This window comes from Puma concolor, chromosome B3 (assembly GCF_028749965.1).
Source record: "Puma concolor isolate L17-30 chromosome B3, mPumCon1.1.hap2, whole genome shotgun sequence".
Classification (NCBI taxonomy): domain Eukaryota; kingdom Metazoa; phylum Chordata; class Mammalia; order Carnivora; family Felidae; genus Puma; species Puma concolor.
This window is the reverse complement of record NC_141672.1, coordinates 37,834,317-37,857,289: the sequence shown is the minus strand read 5'-3', so window position 1 is coordinate 37,857,289 and position 22,973 is coordinate 37,834,317. Positions and strand designations below refer to the sequence as shown.

The 22,973-nt window shown below is 40.5% G+C and overlaps 1 protein-coding gene across 3 annotated transcripts in view; it reads right to left on the bottom strand.

Moving 5' to 3' along the window:
- The window catches only part of LOC147579909 (uncharacterized), a 49,761-nt gene that overhangs the window by 11,196 nt on the left and 15,592 nt on the right, over positions 1-22,973 (bottom strand). For 2 of the 3 annotated variants that reach the window (XM_086709552.1, XM_086709554.1), the window contains exons 2-5: positions 21,915-22,097; positions 14,528-14,784; positions 3,438-3,573; positions 47-247 (exon numbers count right to left, since the gene is read on the bottom strand). In XM_086709552.1, coding sequence (XP_086565678.1) covers positions 47-247; positions 3,438-3,573; positions 14,528-14,784; positions 21,915-22,097 — 777 coding nt within the window. The remainder of the gene's footprint in view (positions 1-46; positions 248-3,437; positions 3,574-14,527; positions 14,785-21,914; positions 22,098-22,973) is intronic. The other variant, XM_086709553.1, reaches the window with a different exon arrangement.

The following is a 22,973-nucleotide window of genomic DNA, read 5'->3' as shown; positions in this document are numbered from 1 at the left end:
ATCATTTTCATTGTCAAAGAAATGCTTTATATATAGAAATTCTTACTTTTTTCCTGTTCAATTCTAATCTCTCTTGAAAAAAGTCATTAATAGCAGTGTTTCCTTCCATACGTTTCAAGGGTCTTTTTTGTTCCCTCTGCCTTTCTTCCATTTGGGAGAATTCTCCAACGGCTTCTTCAGAGTGGCCACATAGCTGCTCCAGCCGTTTGGTGAGCATCTGGATTTCCTGCTGCAGACCTGCTGTCCTCTGTGGGGAGAAAAGGACAGACAAAGCTCCTGATGGTCTGTGACCTCTGTTTCAATTAAAAACTATGTGTGAGGTCTACTGACACTGACATTGTGCTGACATTACATTACTAAATAGGTGAATGGGGAAGACTTCTAAGATTTGACATGTAGAAGCTGGTTTTAGAAAAAGAAATTGAAAGGTGTGATATACAAAATCAGACATCTTAGCATTGAGAAATAAAATTGTGTAATGAATTTTAAGCAAAAAGTAAAAGAAAAAATTGGAACTCTCCAACAAACAGACTGAGCAGATTTTATTGACACACTGAATTTAAGCAGTATCTAACTTTGAATTTTAGGGCGAAGAGGCATGAAATTTTACTAAAATCATGTGGACATGACAAGGAGATATATAGCCACTTAAACTTGCCGGTTCAATCTTTGGTAGACTCAGCCAGTATATTCAAACAAATGACTGACTTGACAATGTATTTTACCCCATTGACTGAACTGACCAGTATTTAGTCATGATGGACACATATATATCTTCACCATACCACTATTTTTTTTTTAATTTTTATTTATTTTTGAGAGAGAGAGAGCAGGTGAGGCGCAGAGAAAGAGGGAGACACAAAATCCGAAGCAGGCTCCAGGCTCCGAGCTGTCAGCACAGAGCCTGACACAGGGCTTGAACCCACGAACCACGAGATCATGACCTGAGAGGAAGTGGGACGTTTGACCGACTGAGCCACCCAGGCACCCCACCATACCACTATCTTTAAGCTAGCATTCGTTGACCTTCCACTGAACTGTAGTAAGCATTTATCATGTATTAATCCATTTAATCCTTACCACTCTGTGAGACAGGAACTGTGCCCTCCCAGCCCCCACCCCACCCCCCTCCACCAAATTTTACAAATGAAACCGAGGTACAGAGAGGATAAGGAACCGGCCCAAGAGCACACAGCTGGCAATGGCTGAGCTGGGATTCATACTGGGGCCCTCTACTTTTCACAAATACACTATACTAACCTCTGCTGTAATAATGGACATCCTCTTCCCTTTTATATTGTAGTAATAGAAATGAAATCAAAATTAAAATTCAGAGCCACGGAATTTACTAAATCGGCTAATATAAAAAAATCCACATGTTAAAGAAACAAATCTGAAAGGGTGGCTTGTCTGTCAATACACTTAACAGACTTCCAAGATTGCTCATTTGCACCAACTTCCCGAACCCTCTCTTTCACAGCTTCCTCCGTGGCTAGTGTGGGGACAGCACTGTTGCTCAGAAGAGTAGCCAACCGACTGAGGAATTTCTGACAGTAACATCGCGCAGTTTTTGTTTCCCAGCCGGAAGGAGACAAAGGTCTGTCCAACTCATATTTTTGTTTTTCCCTATGGATTGAATCTTGCTGACATTTATCCCAAATTTTCTGCCCATCTTTTGGTCCTTCAGAGTGAAAAATGTTGTCTCTCTCCAAGTTCTTGGTCAGGATAGCTTCCCCTATATCCTAAATGTGCCAACACACGTGAAACTTCCCATTTGGAATTTAATATGGAGACATTGACTTCCTTTTGTTTTCTTGAAATATAAATATAGTCATAACACAAGACTTCAGGAGAAAGGTCCTCCAAAGAAATAAAGAGTTATGGAGTCATAAGACAGATGAGGGCATGCTCAAAAGAGCAAACTGGAGGGGCGCCTGGGTGGCGCAGTCGGTTAAGCGTCCGACTTCAGCCAGGTCACGATCTCACGTTCCGTGAGTTCGAGCCCCGCGTCAGGCTCTGGGCTGATGGCTCAGAGCCTGGAGCCTGTTTCCGATTCTGTGTCTCCCTCTCTCTCTGCCCCTCCCCCGTTCATGCTCTGTCTCTCTCTGTCCCAAAAATAAATAAACGTTGAAAAAAAAAAAAAAAGAGCAAACTGGAGTATCAAGAGGTATTAAAATGACTGTACAAAGAAATTGTTTTGAGAACACAGGAAATTTAGCTTAGAGAAGCAGCTAACCAAATAGCCTCAGTTATGAAGTTAAACTCTTAATAGAAAATTCTGGGGGTACCTGGGTGGCTCAGTTGGTTAAGCATCTGACTCTTGGTTTCAGCTTAGGTCATGATCTCACAGTTTGTGGGTTTGAGCCCTGCATTGGGCTCTGTGCTGACAGCTCAGAGCCTGGAGCTGCTTCAGATTCTGTCTCTCCCTCTTTCTCTGTCCCTCCCCCACTCGTGCTCTGCCCCTCTCTCTCTCAAAAATAAATAATAAACATTAAAAATGTAAAACAAAAAAAAGAAAATTCTGAGCTAATAAATGTAGAAGGAATGATAGAAATTTAAAAATCAGCATTTTCTATCTAATGAAATAACTGATTCAGGTGAGGACCATCAATGAATGCTAAGACACTTAATGAAAAGTTGGGAGGGCAACAGATATTTCTACAAAGACTTCATCATGGTTCTATAACATCACTTAGTAACAACAACTTTGACTATGTAGATGTATAGATGTATAAATGAAAGAAGTCACACCTCTTTCCCCCAACCTTTCCCTTGTACTCCTGTAATCATCCTGCTTCCATTATAAATAGTCAGGGCTAAAAAAAAAAAAAAAAAAATGCTTGTATTTCTTCCCTGGCTCCCATCCTCCAACATTCTTCTATAAAACCTCTACTCATCCGGTGAATTGCTTTCTACTAGTGACCAGGCTCATCTCTTCCTTCTAAACCCAACTCATGCCATAATTCTAGATTTCAAGGTCAAATGTAGATGATCTGCCCGTTTAGCTTTGTGATTTCTGTGCCTCGGCTTCAATGACTTTTGCTTACACCGCCCTTCAACACACATTCAGAGCCCAAAATCCAGCTGCTGGCAGCAGCAGGAGGTAACCCACACCAGAAATGTAAAACACCGACATTTCATTCTCATATCACCACCGCTTCCTCCCAGGTCTCGCTCAGCTCCAATCCCTTTTAGGGTTCTATCACAGAGGCCTTAGATCCACCTTGTGATTACTCTCTGTACCTCGGAAAGGCTTTCGGTCAACCATACTGCACAGCTTCCTTTGATTCCCCGCCCACATCCCCACGCCCCCCCAGTTCCCATCCCCCCAGGATCAGAAGCAGACCAACAACCTACTAAACATTTGCCAATTATCTCTCAGAGTAACATGAGGTCTTGCAAATCCTGTTTCTTGAAAAATCAATATTTATTCTCACCTTCATCATGAAACTATCCAAGGAATCTTCTTGTCCTTTCATATTCATATGATGGGTGAATCCATTAACACCTGCTAACTTTTCCTCCAAAAGGCCTGCTTTCCGCTCTGCCTTTTCTCTTTCAAACAGATGGACTCTGTGTAAAATATTGGTGGGTAACAATATCATGAAACCAACTCAATTTTCAAACTTAAATTAAAAATCATTAAAGTTGGGGTGCCTGGGTGGCTCAGTGGGTTAAGCATCTGACTTTGGCTCAGGTCATGATCTCATGGCTTGTAGGTTGAAGCCCCTTGTCGGGCGCTGTGCTCACAGCTCAGAGCCTGGAGCCTGCTTCAGATTCTGTGTTTCCCTCTCTCCCTCAGCCGGCCCCCATCTCAAAAATAAATAAACATTAAAAAAAAATATTGAAAGAGAGCACCTGGGTGGTTCAGTCGGTTGAGCGTCCAACTCTTGATTTCAGCTCAGGTCATGATCTTGCGGTTTGTGATTTCAAGCCCCACGTGGGATTGGGATTCTCTCTTTCTCTCCCTCTCTCTGACCCTCCCCTGCTCTCTCTCAAAATAAACTTCTAAAAAATAATAATCATTAAAGAAGCAATCCCCACTTAAAATATATTAAATATATGTATCAAGTTAGAAATGAACTTTTGCAAAGAGCTGTGCAGTTACCGAACTATTTCTAGGGAGAAACTAGAAATGGCAGAGAAATAGAGATGAAAACAATCCAGTGCTAGGTCCTCTAGTAGTTCCGCTGGGGAAGGTTAATTTTTAAACTATCTTTTTCACGGGGAAATTTGAGCATGAATATCTGCCTGCCACTATTAGTAACATTGCGATGGCCAGGAGGTTCCACAGAGATACAAGGACTCCTGTTTTAATAACATCTGATGGCTCTTCCACTGGGATTTAATGAGAGGAAAGGGAATTCAAATAATGATGCAGCAATAGAGAAGAACATATGTAAAAACTTGTTTTATTATCAAATATACAAATAGCTAATTATTTGGTGTGTGTGTGTGTGTGTGTGTGTGTGTGTGTGTGTGTGTGTGTTTGGTTCTTGTTTTGATTACCTATCAATTGCTAGGTATTGTTAATATTTTCTACCCTGTACCCATAGCTAGGTCAAAGTTTCAGCCGATCTTCCATATTTTTGTTTGTTGCTGTTTGTGTATTTTTGATCCTCTCCTGTCTAAGAATTGCAGCTTACAGAATTAGTGAATTTGAGTCAGGTTAAAAGAAATTACCTGTATTATCCAAACAAAAATTTTTTTTTTTTCAACGTTTATTTATTTTTGGGACAGAGAGAGACAGAGCATGAACGGGGGAGGGGCAGAGAGAGAGGGAGACATAGAATCGGAAACAGGCTCCAGGCTCTGAGCCATCAGCCCAGAGCCCGACGCGGGGCTCGAACTCACTGACCGCGAGATCGTGACCTGGCTGAAGTCGGACGCTTAACCGACTGCGCCACCCAGGCGCCCCAATCCAAACAAATTTTTAATCGAAAAGATTATATTAGAGGGGCGCCTGGGTGGCTCAGTCAGTTAAGCGTCTGACTTTGGCTCAGGCCATGAGCTCATGGTTTGCAGGTTCGAGCCCCACGTTGGGCTCTGTGCTGACAGCTCGGAGCCTGGAGCCTGCTTCAGAGTCTGTGTGTGTGTCTCTCTCTCTCTCTGCCCCTCCCTGTTCATGATCTGTTTGTCCCTCTCTCCCAAAAATAAACACATTAAAAAATTTTTTAAAAAGATTATATTAGAGACATGCAGGAGACACTCAAAAGGTCTAACACACCTATAACTGTAGGCCTAGAGTGAGAGTAGAGACAGAATGGGAAAAAACGGTATTTGAAAAAATAATTCCCAAGACTTCATACCTGATGAAAGACATAATTGATAGATTCAATAAGTTCTTTAAATCCTAAGCAGGACGGATACAAAGAAAGCCACACTAAGACACATCATAGTCAAATTGCTACCAATAAAAAGCACACCTTATCACCTCCAAAGGCACAGCAATAAGACTGATAAATAACTTTTCAACAGAAACTATAGATGTCAGAAGATAACCAGATGACATCTTAGAGTGCTGAAAGAAAAAATACTGGCAACCCCAAATTTTGTACTCAGTAACACAAACCAAAACAAAAAATGACCTTCAAAAAATGAAAATGAAATAATATAGTTTCAGAAGAAGAAGAAGAAGAAAAAACAGAAAGACTGTCAGAAGAAATGCTTTATAGGAAACACTAGAGGAGGCTCCAGTCCAAGATGGTGACATGGGAAGACCCTGGGCTCACCTCCTCCATGGAGGCACCAGGTCTACATCTATCTGTACAGCAATTCTGCCCTAGGGGGAGCTGAGGGCTGACTGAGCAGCTTCTGTACAACAGAGGATGGGGAGACCACATGGAGAGGCAGGACAGACAGAGTAGCCGATACCCCTGCAAGCTCCGGGTCACTGGCCCACACCAGGTCCAGATGCCCTGGGGCTTGGAGGGAAAGCTGAAGGTTGGAAAAGCAACTGGAATGTGGAGGAACTGGCCCTGGAACCTTGCCCAGTGGTGAGAGAGCTGTTGGAACTCTCTCTGGGTAGCATAGTCTGTGTTCCCCCTGCACCACGGTGGGGATGTGGATGGGAGCAGGGTTCCAAACCCCTGGTTGGCCTGCCACCCCAGCGAGCCTGGGCCCACTGGGTCCTGGGCCCATACCAGCCCCAGACACGCTGGGGCATGGAGGAGAAGCCACAGTTTAAAAGAGCAGCTAGGGTGTAAAGGAGCTAGGTCTAGAATCTCGCTAGGCAGTGAGGGAACAGGTAAAGCTTTTGCTGGGTCAGAGGGGCTGGGGAGCACCATGGTTTACCTTCCCCTTCTACCTGGATGGTGCAGATAGGACAGGGTCCAGGCTCCATGGCCAGCCTGTCATGTCAACAAGCCCCATGCCCCTGGCCCACACCAGCCTCAGACACCGTGGGGCACAGAAAAGCCACAGTTTAAAAGAGGAACCAAATATAAAAGAGCCAGTCCTAGAACTCCAACAGACAGCAGGGGGACCTGCTAGAACTCTCCAGGTTGAAAGGGCTGGTGAGCACCACAGTTATGTTCCGCATCCAACTTGATAATGTGGACGGGAACAAGGTCCAGGCGCCATAGCCAGCCTACCACCTCAGTGAGCCCCAGGCCCCTAGCCTGCCAACCCCAGCTGTCACACAAAGATGGCCCCAGCATGACACACACTGGGACACCCCTGGTCCAGCAATCACTATGGCTCCAACCATCATGCCAAGGTGACACAGGCACAAAGCACCTCCTTGGAAAATTCCAGGCCCACACCACTTCAGCTCCAGATAGCTTGCTAGGGGACCCCTGACACAGAGCACTCTGGGACCTCTTAGCTAATGCCTACTTTGGCTCCAGCTGCCTTGCTAAGATGTCCCGTGCATGGAGCACCCTGGGAACCCCCAGCCCGTGTTCACTTTAGCTCTAGCTGCCCTGCCAAAACACCTCCTGCATGGAGCACCCTGAGACCCCAAGCCCACCCCTCACCTCGGCTCCAGCCACCCCAGCAGGGAGCCCTCTGTACAGAATATCCTGGGACAACCTGGCCCATGCCGGCCTCCATTTTAATCACCCCAATAGGGCACACTCTTCACTGAACACCTCAGGACATCCTAGCTTTCACCTACTTCTGCTTCAGGTATCCTCCCAGGCTGATCCTGTGCAGCACATGCCTCACCTCAGTTCCAGACATCCCACTGGGACACTTCCGACATGAGGTGCCCCTGGCCCCTTGGGCCATGCCCTCCTGTGGTTCTAGCTGCCCTGCCAGGGCACTCTGCATGAAGGACCCTAGGACCCACTGCCTTGAGCTCACTTCAGCTTCAGCTGTCCTGCTGGGGCACCTTCTACACAGAGTCCTGGGACCACCCAGGCCCACACTCACTTCTGCTCCAGCCATCCCACCAGGGTAGCCACAGCATGGAGTGCACTGGGACCCGAGCCCATGCAGACACAGTTCCAGCCAGCCAGCCAAAGGCACCAGCCACCTACAGTCTACACAGAAGATGACCATATACAAGACCATTCCTGCAAGTTTAGGAGAAGTAGCTGTTCCATCTAATTCATAGAAACAAACACAGACAGTCCAGCAAAGTGAAGAAACAGAGGAATATGCTCTGAATGAATGAACAAGACAATACCCCAGAAAAAGAACTATATGAAATGGAGATAAGCAATATGCCTGCTACAGAATTTAAAGTAATTATCATAAAGATGCTCACCAGACTGGAAAGAAGAGTAGACTCAGTGAGAACTTCAACAAAGAGATAGAAAACATAAAGAGAACCAATCAGATTTGAAGAATACAATAACTAAAATGAAAAATACATTAGAAGGAAATCAACAGTAGATTAGAGAATACAGAAGAATATATCAGCAATCTGGAAGATAGGGTAATGGAAATCACCCTAGCTGAACAGCCAAAAGAAAAAATAATCTATTTCTATTTTTAAAGAGGATAGGGTACCTGGGTAACTCAGTTAAGCAACTGACTCTGGATTTTGGATCAGGTCATGATCTCACAGTTCATGAGTTTGAGCCCCATGTCAGGCTCTGTGCTGACAGCCCACTTGGGATCCTGTCTCTCTCCTCCCCCCTCTCTGCCCCTCCCCTGCTCCCTCTCTCTCTCTCTCTCAAAATAAGTAAAATAAACTTAAAACAAAAAGAGGATAGGTTAAGGGATCTCTTGAATAACATCAAGCAAGCAAACATTCACATTATAGGGGTCTCAGAAGAAGAAAGGGGAAGAAAATTTACTTGAAGAAATAATAGCTGAAAAATTCCTTAACTGGAGAAAGGAAACAAACATCCAGATTCAGGAACCACAGAGAGCTCCAAACAAGATGACTTAAGGAGGTCCATATCACCAACACATAATAAAATAATTAAATGTCAAAGGTTAAAGATAAAGAGAGATTTTAAAAGCAGCAAGAGAGAAGCAACTAGTTACGTACAAGGGAAACCCCACAGGCTATCAGCTGATTCTGCAACAAAAACTATGCAGGCCAGAAAGGAGTGGCATATATTCAAAGAGCTGAAAGGAAAAAAAACCTACAACCAAGAATATGCTACCTGTCAAGGTTATCATTCAGAATTGAAGGAGAGATAAAGAATTTCCTAAACAGGGGTGCCTGGGTGGCATAGTCAGTTAGTATCTGACTCCTGATTTTGGCTCAGGTCATGGTCTCATGGTTTGTGAGATCGAGCCCCACATCAGGCTCTGAGCTAACACTGTGGAGTCTGCTTGGGATTCTCTCTCTCTCTTTTTCTGATCCTCCCTCCCCTCTCCCCCAAATAAATAAACTTAAAAAAAAAAAGAGTTACCCAGACAAACAATAGTTAAAGTTTATCACCACCAAACCAGCTTACAATAAATGTTAAAGGGGCTTTGTTAAGTAGGAAAAAAAAGGTTATAATTAGAAGTAAGACAATTATGAATAAGAAGATACAAAATATATGACAGCATATACATAAGATGTGGAGGAGAGTAAAAAAAGAAGTTCTTTTAGAATGTGTTCAAATTTCAATCAATTTACTATAAACTGCTAAAAACTTAGGGTCCTATATATGAACCTCAAGGTAACCACAAACTCAAAACCTATGATGAATACACAAAAAATAGAGAAAAAGAATTCAGGCATAACACTACAGAAAGTCATCAATCACAGGGAAAGACAGTTTGAGAGGAAGAGACAGAATAACTACAAAAATAACCAGAAAACAACAAAATGAAAATAAGTACATACTTATCAATAATTACTTTCAATGTAAATAGTCTAAGTTTTCAAATCCAAAGACAAAGGTTGGCAGCTAGATTAAAAAAAAAAAAAAAAAGAGCTATCTATATGCTGCCTACAAGAGACTCACTTCAGACTTAAAGGCTTACACAGACTGAAAGTGAAAGGATAGAGAAAGATACACCATGCAAATAGAAATGAGAGAAGAAAAAAAGCCAGGATAGCAATAGTTATAACAGACAAAATAGACTTTAAAACAAAGATTGTAAGTAGAGATAAAGAAGGGCATTACATAAAGATAAAGTGGTCAATCCACCAAGAGTATATAATGACTGTAAATATATATACACCCAAAATTGGAGCTTAAATACATAAAGAAAACATTAGCAGACATAAAGGGAGAAATTAACAGTAGTACAATAATAGTAGAGAACTTTAACACCTCACTCACATCAATGGATAGATCATCCAGGCATAAAATCAATAAGGAAACAGTGTCTTTGAATTACATATTAGACCAGATGGACTTAACAGATATATACAGAACATTCTATCCAAAACAACACTATGCATTCCTTTCAAGAGCCTATGGAACATTCTCCAGGATAGATCACACATTAGGCCACAAGGCATGTCTCAATAAATTTAAGAAGATTGAAATCATATCATGCATCTTTTCTGACCACAATGGTATGAAATTAAAAGAATCATAAGAATGTGCTAGAAAAAAACACAAACGGAGGCTAAACAACACATTGCTAAACAGTCAATAGGTCAATTTAAAAAAATCAAAGAGGAAATAAAAAAATACGTGGAGACAAATGAAAATGAAAACACTATGGTCCAAAATTTTGAGGACACAATGAAAGCAGTTTTAAGACAGAAATTTACAGCAGTACAGGTCCACCTCAAGAAACACACAAACACAAAATCTCAAATAAACAACCTAATCTTACACCTAAAGGAATTAGAAAAAGAAGAACAAAGTCCAAGTTTAGTAGAAGGAAGGAAATAATAAAGATTGAAATAGAAATAAATGAAATAGAGACAAAAAAGAGAGAAAGAAAGAAAAAAGAAAGGATCAGTGAAACCGAGAACTATTACTTTGAAAAGATAAATAAAACATTGATAAACCTTTAACTGGACTCATCAAGAAAAAAAGAGAGAAGACACAAACAAATAAATCAGAAATGAAAGAGGAGAAGAAACAATAGACATGACAAAAATAAAAAGGATTATAGGAGACTACTCAAAAAATCATATGCCAAAAAATTGGACAACCTAGAAGAAATGTATCAATTCCTAGAAACATATAATTTTCCAAAACTGAATCAGGAAGAAATAGAAAATCTGAACAGATTACTAGTAACAAAATTTAATCAGTAATAACAAAATTTTAAAAATCTCTGAATAAACAAAAGTCTAGGACAAGATAGATTCACAGGTGAATTCTACTAAACATTTAAAGAAGAGTTAATGTCTATTCTCCTCAAAATATTCCAAAAAACAGAAGAGGGAGGAAAGCTTCCAAATATGAGTCCTGATACCAAAATCAGACAAAGACACTACATAAAAAGAAAACTATAGGCTAATATCCCTGATGAACATAGATGCAAAAATTCCCCCCAAATAGGAGCAAATTGCATTCAAAAATACATTGAGGGGCGCCTGTGTGGCTCAGTTGGTTGAGCATCCAACTCTTGATTTCGGTTCAAGTCATGATCCTGATTGTGGATCATGGGTTTGTGGGATCAAGAGCTGTGTCAGGTTCCACACTGAGCAAGGAGCTTGTTTAAGATTCTCTCTTCACCTCTGTGTCCCTCACCCATTCTCTCTCTCTCTCCCTCACTCTCTCTCTCATGCTCAAAAGTAAAATTAAAAAAATACATTGAGGGGCGCTTGGGTGGCTCAGTCAGTTGAGCGACCGACTTCCGCTTAGGTCATGATCTCATGGTTGGTGAGTTCAAGCCCCGTATCGGGGTCTGTGCTGACAGCTCAGAGCCTGGAGCCTGCTTCTGATTCTGTGTTTCCCTCTCTCTCTGCCCCTCCCCCACTCATGCTCTGTCTCTCTGTGTCTCAGAAATAAATAAACATTAAAAAAAAAAAATACATTCAAAGGGTCATCCACCATGATCAAGTGGGATTTATTCTGGGGGTGCAAGGATGGTTCACATTCATGAATCAATGTGATATACCACATCAACAAAATGAAGGATTAAAATCATATGATCATCTCAATGGATGAAAGAAAAGCATCTGATAAAATCCAATACTCATTCATGATAAAAGCTCTCAATAAAGTGGGTTTAGAGGGAACACACCTCAACATAATAAAGCCATATAAAAAAAAAAAGAAAAAACCACAGCTAACATCCTACTCAATGGTAAAAAAAAAAAAAAAAAAAAAAAAAAATGCGAGCTTTTCCTCTAAGATCAGGAGCAAGACAAGGATGTCTATTCTCACCACTTTTATTCAACATAGTGCTAGAGGTTCTACCAACAGCAATCAGACAAAAGAAAGAAAAAGAAAGAAAGAAAGAAAGAAAGAAAGAAAGAAAGAAAGAAAGAAAGAAAGAAAGAAAGAAAGAGAAAGAAAGAAAAGACATCCAAATTAGTAAGGAAAAAGTTAAACTGTCACTATTTGCAGATAACATGATACTATATATATAAAACCTTAAAGACTCCAACAATAAACTATTAGAAATAAAAAATAAAGTCAGTAAATTTGCAGGATACAAAATTAATACACATAAGTCGATTGCATTTCTATACACTAATAAAGTAGCAGATAGAGAAATTAAGAAAATAATCCCATTTATAATTATACCAAAAAGAACAAAATATCCAGGAATAAACTTAACCAAGGAGGTGAAAAATCTGTACTCTGAACACTGTAAAACATTGACGAAAAGAAATTGAAGATGACACAAATGGGACGATATTCCATGCTCATGGATTGGAAGAATTAATATTGTTAAAATGCCTATACTATCCAAAGCAATCTATACATTTAATGCAATCCCTATCAAAATACCAATGGCATTTTTCACAGGACTTGAGCAAATAATAGTAAAGTTTGTATGGAACCACAAAAGACCTTGAATAGTGGGTCTTCACATGAAAAAGAATGAATTTGAACTCCTAACCCCTAACTCACATCATATACAAAAATTAGTCAAAAATTTTCAGAGATATAAATTTAAGTGTTAAGACTATACATCTTAAAAAGAAAATATATGTGTCAATCTTTGTGACCCTGGATTAGGCAATGGTTCCTTAGATATGACACCAAGTCTCAAGTGACAAAAAATAAACTTCCATCCAAATTAAAATACTTTGTGCTCCAAAGGACACCATTAAGAACATGAAAAGACTGAGCCAGGCTCAGAGGGACATGCGACCCCTGATCTCGGGGTTAGGATTTCAAGCCCCACATAGAGTATAGAGATTACTTAGAGAAAAAAAAAAAAAGTGAAAAGACAACCCACAGATGGGAGAAAATACCTGCCCATCATATGTCTGATAAGGGTCCAGTGTCCAGAACACATAAAAAACACACCTCAAAAATAAAAAGACAACCCAATTGAAAATTGGACAAAGGATTTGAATAGATATTTCTATAAAGAAGATACACAAATGGCCAATAAGCACATGAAAAGATGCTCAACATCTTTAGCCTTACAGAAATGCAAATTAAAATCACAGTAAGATACGACTTCCTATCCACTAGAACGGCTATCATAAAAAAGACGAACAATAACAGATGTTGGTGAGGATGTGGAGTAACCGGAATCCTCAAACATTGCTGGTGGGAATGTAAAACGTGTAACTGCCTTGGAAAATAGTCTGGAAGTGCCTCAAAAGTAAACAGAGTTACTTTATGACTCAGCCATTCTACTCCCAAGGCATATACCTAACAGGAATGAAGCATACAGTCATGTAAAAGCTCACACGAGAATGGTCACAGGAGCATTATGCATAAAGTCACCCCCAAAAAAGGAAACAAGCCAATGTCCATCAACGGATGAATGCATAAACAAACTGTGGTATATTCATACAATAAAATATTATTCAGCCATAAAAAAGAGTGAAGTATGCTGATTCATGGTTCAACATGGATTAACCTTAAAAACATTGTGCTAAGTGAAGTGAGACACAGGCCATATATTGTATGACTGCATTCATGGAAAATGTCCAGAAAAAGCAAGTCCATAGAGAAAGAATGTAGACTGGTGGTTGTCAGAATGGGGAGTAACTGAAAATAGGCATGGGGTTTCTTTGAGGGGTGATTAAAAATGTTCTGGAATTAGTGGTAATGATCGCACAATCTTGTGAATATATTAAAACTACTGGGGCACCTGGGTGGCTCAGTCAGTTGAGCGACCGACTTCGGCTCAGGTCATGATCTTGCAGTTTATGGGTTCGAGCCCCACGTCGGGCTCTGTGCTGGCGGCTCAGAGCCTGGAGCCTGCCTCGGATTCTGTGTCTCCCTCTCTCTGCCCCTTCCCTGCTCATGCTCTGTCTCTCTGTCTCTCAAAAATGAATAAACATTAAAAAAAAATTAAAGGGGTGCCTGGGTGGCTCAGTCGGTTGAGCGGCCGACTTCGGCTCAGGTCATGATCTCGCGGTCTGTGACTTCGAGCCCCATGTCGGGCTCTGTGCTGACAGCTTGGAGCCTGGAGCCTGCTTCAGATTCTGTGTCTCCCTCTCTCTCTGCACCTCTCCTGCTCACTCTCATGCTCTGTCTCTGTCTCTCTCTCTCTCAAAAATAAATAAACATTAAAAACATTTAAAAAAATTTTAAAAAAACCTACTGAATTGCATACTTTAAAGGGGTGCATTTTTTTTCTTTTTTTATTGAAGTACAATTGACTAAAAGGGTGAATTTTAATGGTATGTGAATTACATCTCTATAAAAACGTCTTTTTTAGGGGCACCTGGGTGGCTCAGTTGGTTAAGCGTCCAACCAGGTCATGATCTCATGGTTTATGAGTTCAAGTCCTGTATCACACTCTGAGCTCAGAGCCTGGAGCTTGCTTCAGATTCTGTGTCTCACTCTCTGTCTGCCCCTCCCCCTCTTGTGTTGTCTCTCTCTCTCTCTCTCACTCTTTCCTTCTCTCTCCCTCTCAAAAATAAATATTTTAAAAATGTCTTTTTTTAAACATAATAATTTTGAGTCAGGTATTACATGAAATTCTACTAGTTTTAAATTCTGTGATCCATCAGGAATATGGAGTTTATATACTATTTGCAAACTTATGACAAATGAGATGTTTGAAAACAAACTAGAACATTTCCTACCTTAGAATGTTTTCCAGTTCTATAATTTTTTCAGCTAGATCCCAGTTGCCTCTTTCAAGATTCTGAATATTGGTGTTTTTCAAAGATTTAATTCTGGTTAGAGAAGCGATAAGTTCCTCTAGGTCCTTGATATCCTCTTTCAGAGACATTATCTGGGAAGACTGATGCACGTTATTTCGTTTGTAACTTTCTAACTCACTCTTCATCTCTTGCAATGAAGTTTCTTTTATGAAGAGCTTGTTTTGAAGGTTTCTTAGCTATTCAGAAAGGGAAAATGTTACTTAAAATCATAATGTTGGTTTTAGAAAATTCATGACTTTAAATCATTATGGATATTTCAGTTATAACTTATTATACAATAAAATGAAGATTCTCAAATCTCCTAACAGTATATTCCAGTGTTACACTCATTTTTTTTTAAGTTTAGTTATTTATTTTGAAACAGAAAGCAAGAGTTGGGGAGGGGCAGAGAGAGAGAGGGAGAGAAAGAATCCCAAGCAGGGTCTGCAGTAACAGCACAGATCCCATGAGCCTGAGATCATGACCTGAGCCAAAATCAAGAGTTGGACTCTCAACTGACTGAGCCACCCAGTTGCCCCGAAGCAGTGTAATTTTTTTAAACGTTTATTTATTTATTTTGAGAGACAGAGACAGAGGGAGAGAGAGGATCCCAAGCAGTCTCTGTGCTGCTGCCAGCACAGAGCCCACGTGGGGCTCGATCCCATGAACACTGAGATCATGACCTGAGCCTTTAAATCAAGAGTCAGACCCTTAACTGACTGAGCCACCCAGGGACTCCTGAAGCAGCATAATTAAACAACAACAACAACCACAACAACAACAAAAATCATTAAAATGACACATAGGGTTTAGAATAAGCGATTTTATTCTCATCAACATTAAAGTTGTTCAAATTTTGTTGTGAGAGTAAATCACACCAATAATGAATTCTATGATGCCTAGCAGAAAAGAAATACTAAATGCTTTGGCCATAGACGTGTTACTTTATGTTGGTTGTGAAGGGGAGTGTGTTCAGAGGCCTCTCTCCTAAAAAGCTATGTTTACACCACTTGTTTCCCGGCCTTATCTGTGCTCATCAGTGAAATGGTTGGATAGGAGAGTCAGGAGAAAGAATGAGGCTTATATTGACTATATATTATTTTAAAGCAAATAAAGGAAAGAAAAGATCATAAAGTTATGAAGAGAAGCAAGAGTGATGGCTTGCGAGAGAGGAAGCAACAGAAGACAGCCACAAACTGCTGAGAAAGACCAAAAAGAGATTGGAGAGGCAGAGTGCATGGCTGCTGTCAGGTGACTTATTTATCTTTCGGTAGCATTAAAAAAAAAATTTTTTTTTTTTTATTTTAGGGGCGCCTGGGTGGCTCAGTTGGTTGAGCATCTGACTTTGGCTCAGGTCATGATCTCGCGGTTTGTGCATTTGAGCCCCGTGTCAGACCTTGTGCTGACAGCTCAGAGCCTGGAGCCTGCTTCGGATTCTCTCTCCCTCTCTCTCTGCCGCTCCCCTGCTTGCACTCTGTCTGTCTCTCCCTCTCTCTCAAAAATAAATAAACATTAAAAAATTTTTAAATAATAAAATAAAATAAAAAATTTTAAATTTTAGAATGGAGAGCAAGTGGGGGAGGAGGCAGATGGAGAGAGAGAAAGAGAGAGAGAGAATCTTAAGCAGGATCCATATTCAGGGGGAAGCCTGATGCAGGACTTGATCCCATGACCCTGAGATCAAAACTGAGAGTCAGCTGCTCAACTGACTGGTCATTCGGGTGCCCCTTGGTATCATTTTTTAAACCTCTGCTCTTCTATCTGATAAGTGAAGAAAGTTCACTAGATGGAGAAAATTGAGGTACTGCTAATATTCAGGGGTCAGTTAACTTTTTTTTTTAATGTTTATTTTAATATATAGAGAGAGAGCTCACATGAGTGGGGGGAAGGGCAGAGGGAGAGCAAGAGAGAGAAACCCAAGCAGGCTCCTCACTGTCAGTGCTGAGCCTCACGCAGGGCTGGATCCCACCAACCGTGAGATCATGCCCTGAGCTGAAATCAAGTCAGATGCTTAACTGACAGAGCCACCCAGGTGCCCCAGGGGTCAATTAACTTTTGATTTAACCTAATTTGTTCAAATTTCTTAATAGGCTGTATAAGATCCTTATGAACTAGTAAGAGAGGAGGGAAAAGGGCAAATTAGATGTAACATTATAGGGGCGCCTGGGTGGTTCAGTCAGTTGAGCACCCGACTTCAGCTCAGGTCACGATCTCACAGTCCGTGAGTTCGAGCCCCGCGTCGGGCCCTGGGCTGATGGCTCAGAGCCTGGAGCCTGCTTCCGATTCTGTGTCTCCCTCTGCCTCTGTTCCTCCCCCGTTCATGCTCTGTCTCTCTCTGTCTCGAAAATAAATAAATGTTAAAAAAAAATTAAAAAAAAAAACTGCAAACGATTCTTCAATTATCTCCATAAAATTTTCAATTTTAAAATTAATAATAATGGGTTCTGACATATTTTTCCTTAGCAGGAAAATTTACATTGCCTCCACTCACCCCCTCCAGAACTAGCTGTATCTACCAGGTTTCTCCTATTTGCCTTATTACCAAGCTAAAGGAAGAAAAGCATCTTATCGGCATGAACACAGTCATATTGCCCTCACAAATAAAAATTTCTATGAAAAATCAAACTAAAAATACTGGAAAAACACACTAAATTTATTTTAGGACACCAGGCCTTATTATCCATATTAGTAACATTTTTTACAAGTTCTTTAACTCCTGTTTATCACTACAGCAGTGTACCTGACTATGCAAGAGTTTTAGTTCAATATCACAATGCCTAAATTAGACAATACAATCACCAACTGAATACTTTAATATTCATCACTTCTATATCTGGCTTTTCTTAAATATAGCCCTTCTTGCACCTGTGCCTCCATTATTGGGCAGAAACACATGATAATGTCCCACAAAGAAATGAAGTTGATGATAACAAAAAAATTTAAATGCATGCAGTGAAGAGAATAAACTGGCTTATCAAGACAATTGTGTTCCTGTGGAATTAAATAATAGGTTACTGGAAAAGAGAAACATGACTCATGTTGAAGATATTCTGTTGAAATCACTGGACTCTTTTTTTTAAATAACTTTAGGGGCACCTGGGTAGCTCAGTTGGTTAAGCGTCTGACTTCGGCTCACGTTACGATCTCAAGGTTCCTCATGTGTTTGTGAGCTCAAACCTCACATATGGCTTACTGCTGTCAGCACAGAGCCCGCTTTGGATCCTCTGTCCCCCCCTCTCTCCCTCTCCCTTGCTTGTGTTCTCTCAAAAATAAATAAATAAGTAAAACATTAAAATAACTTTAACACTGGGAAACCATGCAATAACAGTCACCAATTTTTATTAAATTCAGAAAATCCCAACAAGTGATACGGAATACTTTTTAATACATATACTATCAAAAACCGAGTCAAAATGATATCTTGTAGAGCCTTTCATATGTGTTTTGATAAATAGATTAAACATACTTATAGTTACCAATGACTTATGTACATGTAGAGAATTGCTTTTAAAAAGTACTTTGAAATTCTTGAAAAGAACTTATATATTTTCTTTAGAGAAGGTTTAAAAACCTATGATCTTTTGTTGACAATTTGGTTTAAAAGCCTTCTTTATGAATTAGGCATAGATAAACCTTAATCGACTCCAAATGTGAATTATCAAAAATCCCAAGGGACATGTGGATGGTTCAGTTGGTTAAGTGTCCAGCTTGGGCTCAGGTCAGGATTTCGTAGCTTGTGAGATCCAGCCCTGCGTCGGACTCTGTGCTGACAGCTCAGAGCCTGGAGCCTGCTTCAGATTCTGGGTCTCCTTCTCTCTCTGCCCCTGCCCTGCTCATGTTCTGTCCCTCTCTTAAAAATAAATAAACACTAAAGAAAAATTTTTTTAAATCCCTAACTTGTTAAATATTAGTAGTAAGTTATACTGCGGACAAGAACAATAATGCTACCCATACTAAAACTGCTAAGGTTTTCAGGGATTTGGCATTATGTTTTTCTGCGGGGGGGAAAAAAAAAAGACAAATTAAGAAATCTCTCCAGTGTCATAAAATGGATTGCATTTATATAAACTCCACTTAAAGTTAATCTCTATTCACCTCCATATACTAAAAGAGGGAAAAATTTAGAATAAATAGAATTGAAAGAAATATATTTATCTATATATCTGTATATTTATTTAAAAAAATTTTTTTACATTTATTTATTTTTGAGAGACAGGGTGAGACAAAGTGAGAGTGGGGAAGAGGCAGAGAGAGGGAGACACAGACTCTGAAACAGGTTCCAGGCTCTGAGCTGTCAGCACAGAGCCTGATGTGGGGTTTGAACCCACAAACCGTAAGATCATGACCTGAGCCGAAGTTGGACACTTAACCGACTGAGCCACCCAGGCGCCCCTGTGTATTTATTTTTTTCATGTTTTTTTAAACTTTATTTTTGAGAGAGAAAGAGAGAGAGACAGAGCCCCACATGGGGCTTGAACTTACCAACCATGAGATCATGACCTGAACCAAAGTTGGTCACTTAACCGACTGATCCACCCAGGCACCCCTATGTTTATTTATTTATTTTTTTAATGTTTATTTATTTTGTGAGAGAGAACAAGCATGCATGAGTGTGAGCAGGGGAGGGACAGAGAGAGAGACAGAGAGAGAGAGAGAGAGAGAATCCCAAGCAGGCTCTGCACTGTCAGCTCAGAGCCCGATTGGAGCTCAAATTCATGAACCAACCGTGAGATCATGATCTGAGCCGAAATCAAGAGTTGGACACAGCCAACAGAGCCACCCAGGCGCCCCTCTTTATCCATATGTTTCAATAAAACCTGGAGTCAGACTATTGGTAGATGAGATAGCAGAAAAGAAGGTTCAAGGAATCAGGCCCCTGTTGTAGGCTGAGTTTTGTCTTCTCAAAATTTCACATGTTGAAGTGCTAACCCCTAGTGACTCAGAATGTGACTATATTTGAGGACAGGATCTTTAAAGAGGTAATTAAGTTAAAATGAGATCTTTAGGGTAGGCCATAATCCTGTATGACTGATGTTCTTAGAAAGAAGTGAAAATTTAGGGGTGCCTGGGTGGCTCGGTTGGTTGAGTGTCTGACTTCAGCTCAGGTCATGATCTCATAATTGTGAGTTTGAGCCCCACATAGGGGTCACTGCTGTCAGTACAGAGTCTGCTTCAGATCCTCTGTTCCTGCCCCAGCTCCCGCCCGGCCCTTGCCCCTCCCCCACTTGTACATGCTCTCTCTCAAAAATAAACATAAAAAAAAAAAAAAAGAAGAGGAAATTTGGTCACAGATACAGAGGGAAAACCTCATAAAGACACAGAGAATAGATGGCTATCTATCTATAAGCCAAGAAAAGAGGCCTCAGAAGAAATGAACCTTCTCACCACACACACCCACACACACACACACACACAGTCATTATGTGAGGTGATAGAGGTATTAACTAACTTTACTGCCATCATCATTTTGCAAAATATATGTACATCAAAACATCACAGGGGCACCTGGGTGGCTCAGTTGGTTAAGCGTCTGACTTCGGCTCAGGTCACGATCTCACGGTCTGTGAGTTCAAGCCCCACATCGGGCTCTGTGCTGACAGCTCGGAGCCTGGAGCCTGCTTCAGATCCTGCGTCTCCCTCTCTCTCTGCCCCTCCCCCGTTCGTGCTCTGTCTCTCTCTGTCTCAAAGATAAACATTTAAAAATTTTATAAAAAAAACCACATCACATTGTACATCCCAAACTTACATAATGTTACATGTCAATTATGTGGCAAAAAATCTGAGAGGAAGAGGAAGAGGGGGAGGAGAAGTAGCAGTTGCAGTATTGGTAGGAGAAGAAGGAGGTGGAGAAGGAGTAGTACTAATCCTGCTGATACCTTGTCTTAGACTTCCAGCCTCCAGAACTATGAGAAAAATTTTTATTATTTAAGCCATCTAGACTGTGCTCCTTTCTTTTTTTTTTTTTTAATTTTTTTTTTTAATGTTTATTTATTTTTGAGACAGAGAGAAACAGAGCATGAACGAGGGAGGGTCAGAGAGAGAGGGAGACACAGAATCCGAAGCAGGCTCCAGGCTCTGAGCTGTCAGCACAGAGCCCGACGCGGGGCCCGAACTCACGGACTGTGAGACCATGACCCGAGCCGAAGTTGGCCGCTTAACCGACTGAGCCACCCAGGCGCCCCGACTGTGCTCCTTTCTTATGGCGGCCCTAGCAAACTCATGCACACGCCATATATAGCTACTTACTTGAAAGGCTGGTCAGTGTCCCACAATATAAGCATTCAGAATATTTTACTTGAAGGTAACCATAGAGACAGGGCAGGCATAAACAGCCACATCACAGTACCTTAACAATGATAGTGGCCTTTGAGAGTCAATCGTGGTTATCTGGGAGACTCTCTTGCAACAAATAGCCTGAGGGTGCTTGACCTCAACTAAAGAATTCCTATACTCTTGGGGTGCCTGGGTGGCTCAGTCAGTTGAGCGCCCAACTTCAGCTCAGGTTATGATCTCACAGCTCGTGGGTTCGAGCCCTGCGTAGGGCTCTGTGCTGATAGCTCAGAGCCCAGAGCCTCCTTTGGATTCTGGGTCTCCCTCTTTCTCTGCCCCTCCCCCGCTCATGCTTGCTCTCTTTCTCTCTCTCTCTCTCTCTCTTAAAAATAAATACTAAAAAAAAATTACTACACTCTAGTTCATCACCTGGTGTTAAGGGAAAAGTCAAGGCATTTTCTACAAATGTGGTTTCTTTCTTTTTCATCTGTTAATGTTACTCAGATGTCTCCTCAAGTATTATATAAGACTAGTGGATATTTGACATCTGGTGCTGTTTTAAATAGGAACTCAATCTTTCCATTAAAAAACGCATAATACATGTAATTGATTAGTGTTTTTACATAAATTTTGAGCATGGCCGTTCCTAGCATGATTTTAACACTACAGCATTCAGTGGTCCACTCAAAAGTATCTAACTATGTACCATCTTCAAAAGGATTTATCTGGTAAAAAAGCAAACAGATTTGGGTCTAAATTAGTGTTCCTCAGTAATAAGACAGTTCAATATTGAGAAAAAAAAGCACAACTGAGTTATGAATCCCTTATCAGAATGTTTCTCTCCCTGGTGCACCTGGGGGGCTCAGTTGTTTAGTCTGACTCTTGATTTCTGCTCAGGTCACGATCTCATGGCTCATGAGTCTGAGCCCCACTTAGGGCTCCACACTAATAGCACGGAGCCTGCTTGGGATTCTCTCTCCCTCTCTCTCTGCCCCGCCTCCACGTGCATTCCCTTCTCTCTCTGTCTCTGAAAAAAAAGAAAAGTTTCTCTCCTTACTTTTACAGAGGATACATTTTCCTTTGGCACTTTATTTTCAGATAATCCATATACCTCAGCTAAAAGAGTCTTGTTTTTCACCAACAAAGCAGTAAGGTCAGGACAGACTGGGTCAGCTGCTCTTTTCTTGTACATCATTGGGTTCTTGGTGGGAACCGTTTTAACAGGTGGATCAAAACAAGCCTACAAAGAGAAACTGCAAATTAATTAACTGAACATGTACCCTATTGATCAAAACCAACAATGTTTGAACTCACACAAATGCAATTAAGTAGCTTTAAACAGAATACAACTCTAAAATATTTATTTTGAGGTGCTGGGATAACAAATGCAATAGGTCTCAGGAAAATAGCAAGTAGCCCATATTATTTATCTAAATAAATATAATTTCTAAGAGTATAGGAATCAAGACAACACATATGAGATATCTGGGGAAACGTTAAATCAGGTCCAATAAAACCTTTATAGAGACGTGAACTATTAGAAAGCCATTGATGAAAGAATGACCAGTATGTATTTGTTTTATTTTTGGTTACAAATCAATTCCTATGCATTTTATTATTATACAAATTGATTTTTTAAAATCTGATTTCAGTAAATCAGTGTCAATTTTGTTTTTTCCACACCTATATGGAGGGTAAAACTTAGGGAGTATTTACCTGTATGACAGTATCTCCTCCTATTGTCAAAAGGGTGTGCAAAGTGTAATTGTAATTAGTACAATTTTTGTTAAGAACAAAGTTTATATGACTCAAATAAAACCAAGAAACATGTATTAACATACATCTCTAAAAAAACATATAAATCTATCACATGGTGCTTAATGTGCTAAAGAACAAAATACATTTTTCTAAAGTTACCAGGTTTTAGAATTTTATGCTTACCAAGATACTAGGAAACAGAATCGCACAAGAGAATACAACATAACTATGTTTAACTATTTAAAGAAATAAAAAAGGAGCATTTGGCTGGCTCAGTGGGTAAAGCGTGCATCTCTTGATCTTGGGGTTGTGGGTTTGAGCCCCAGGTTGGGTATGGAGATTACTTCAAAACAAAACA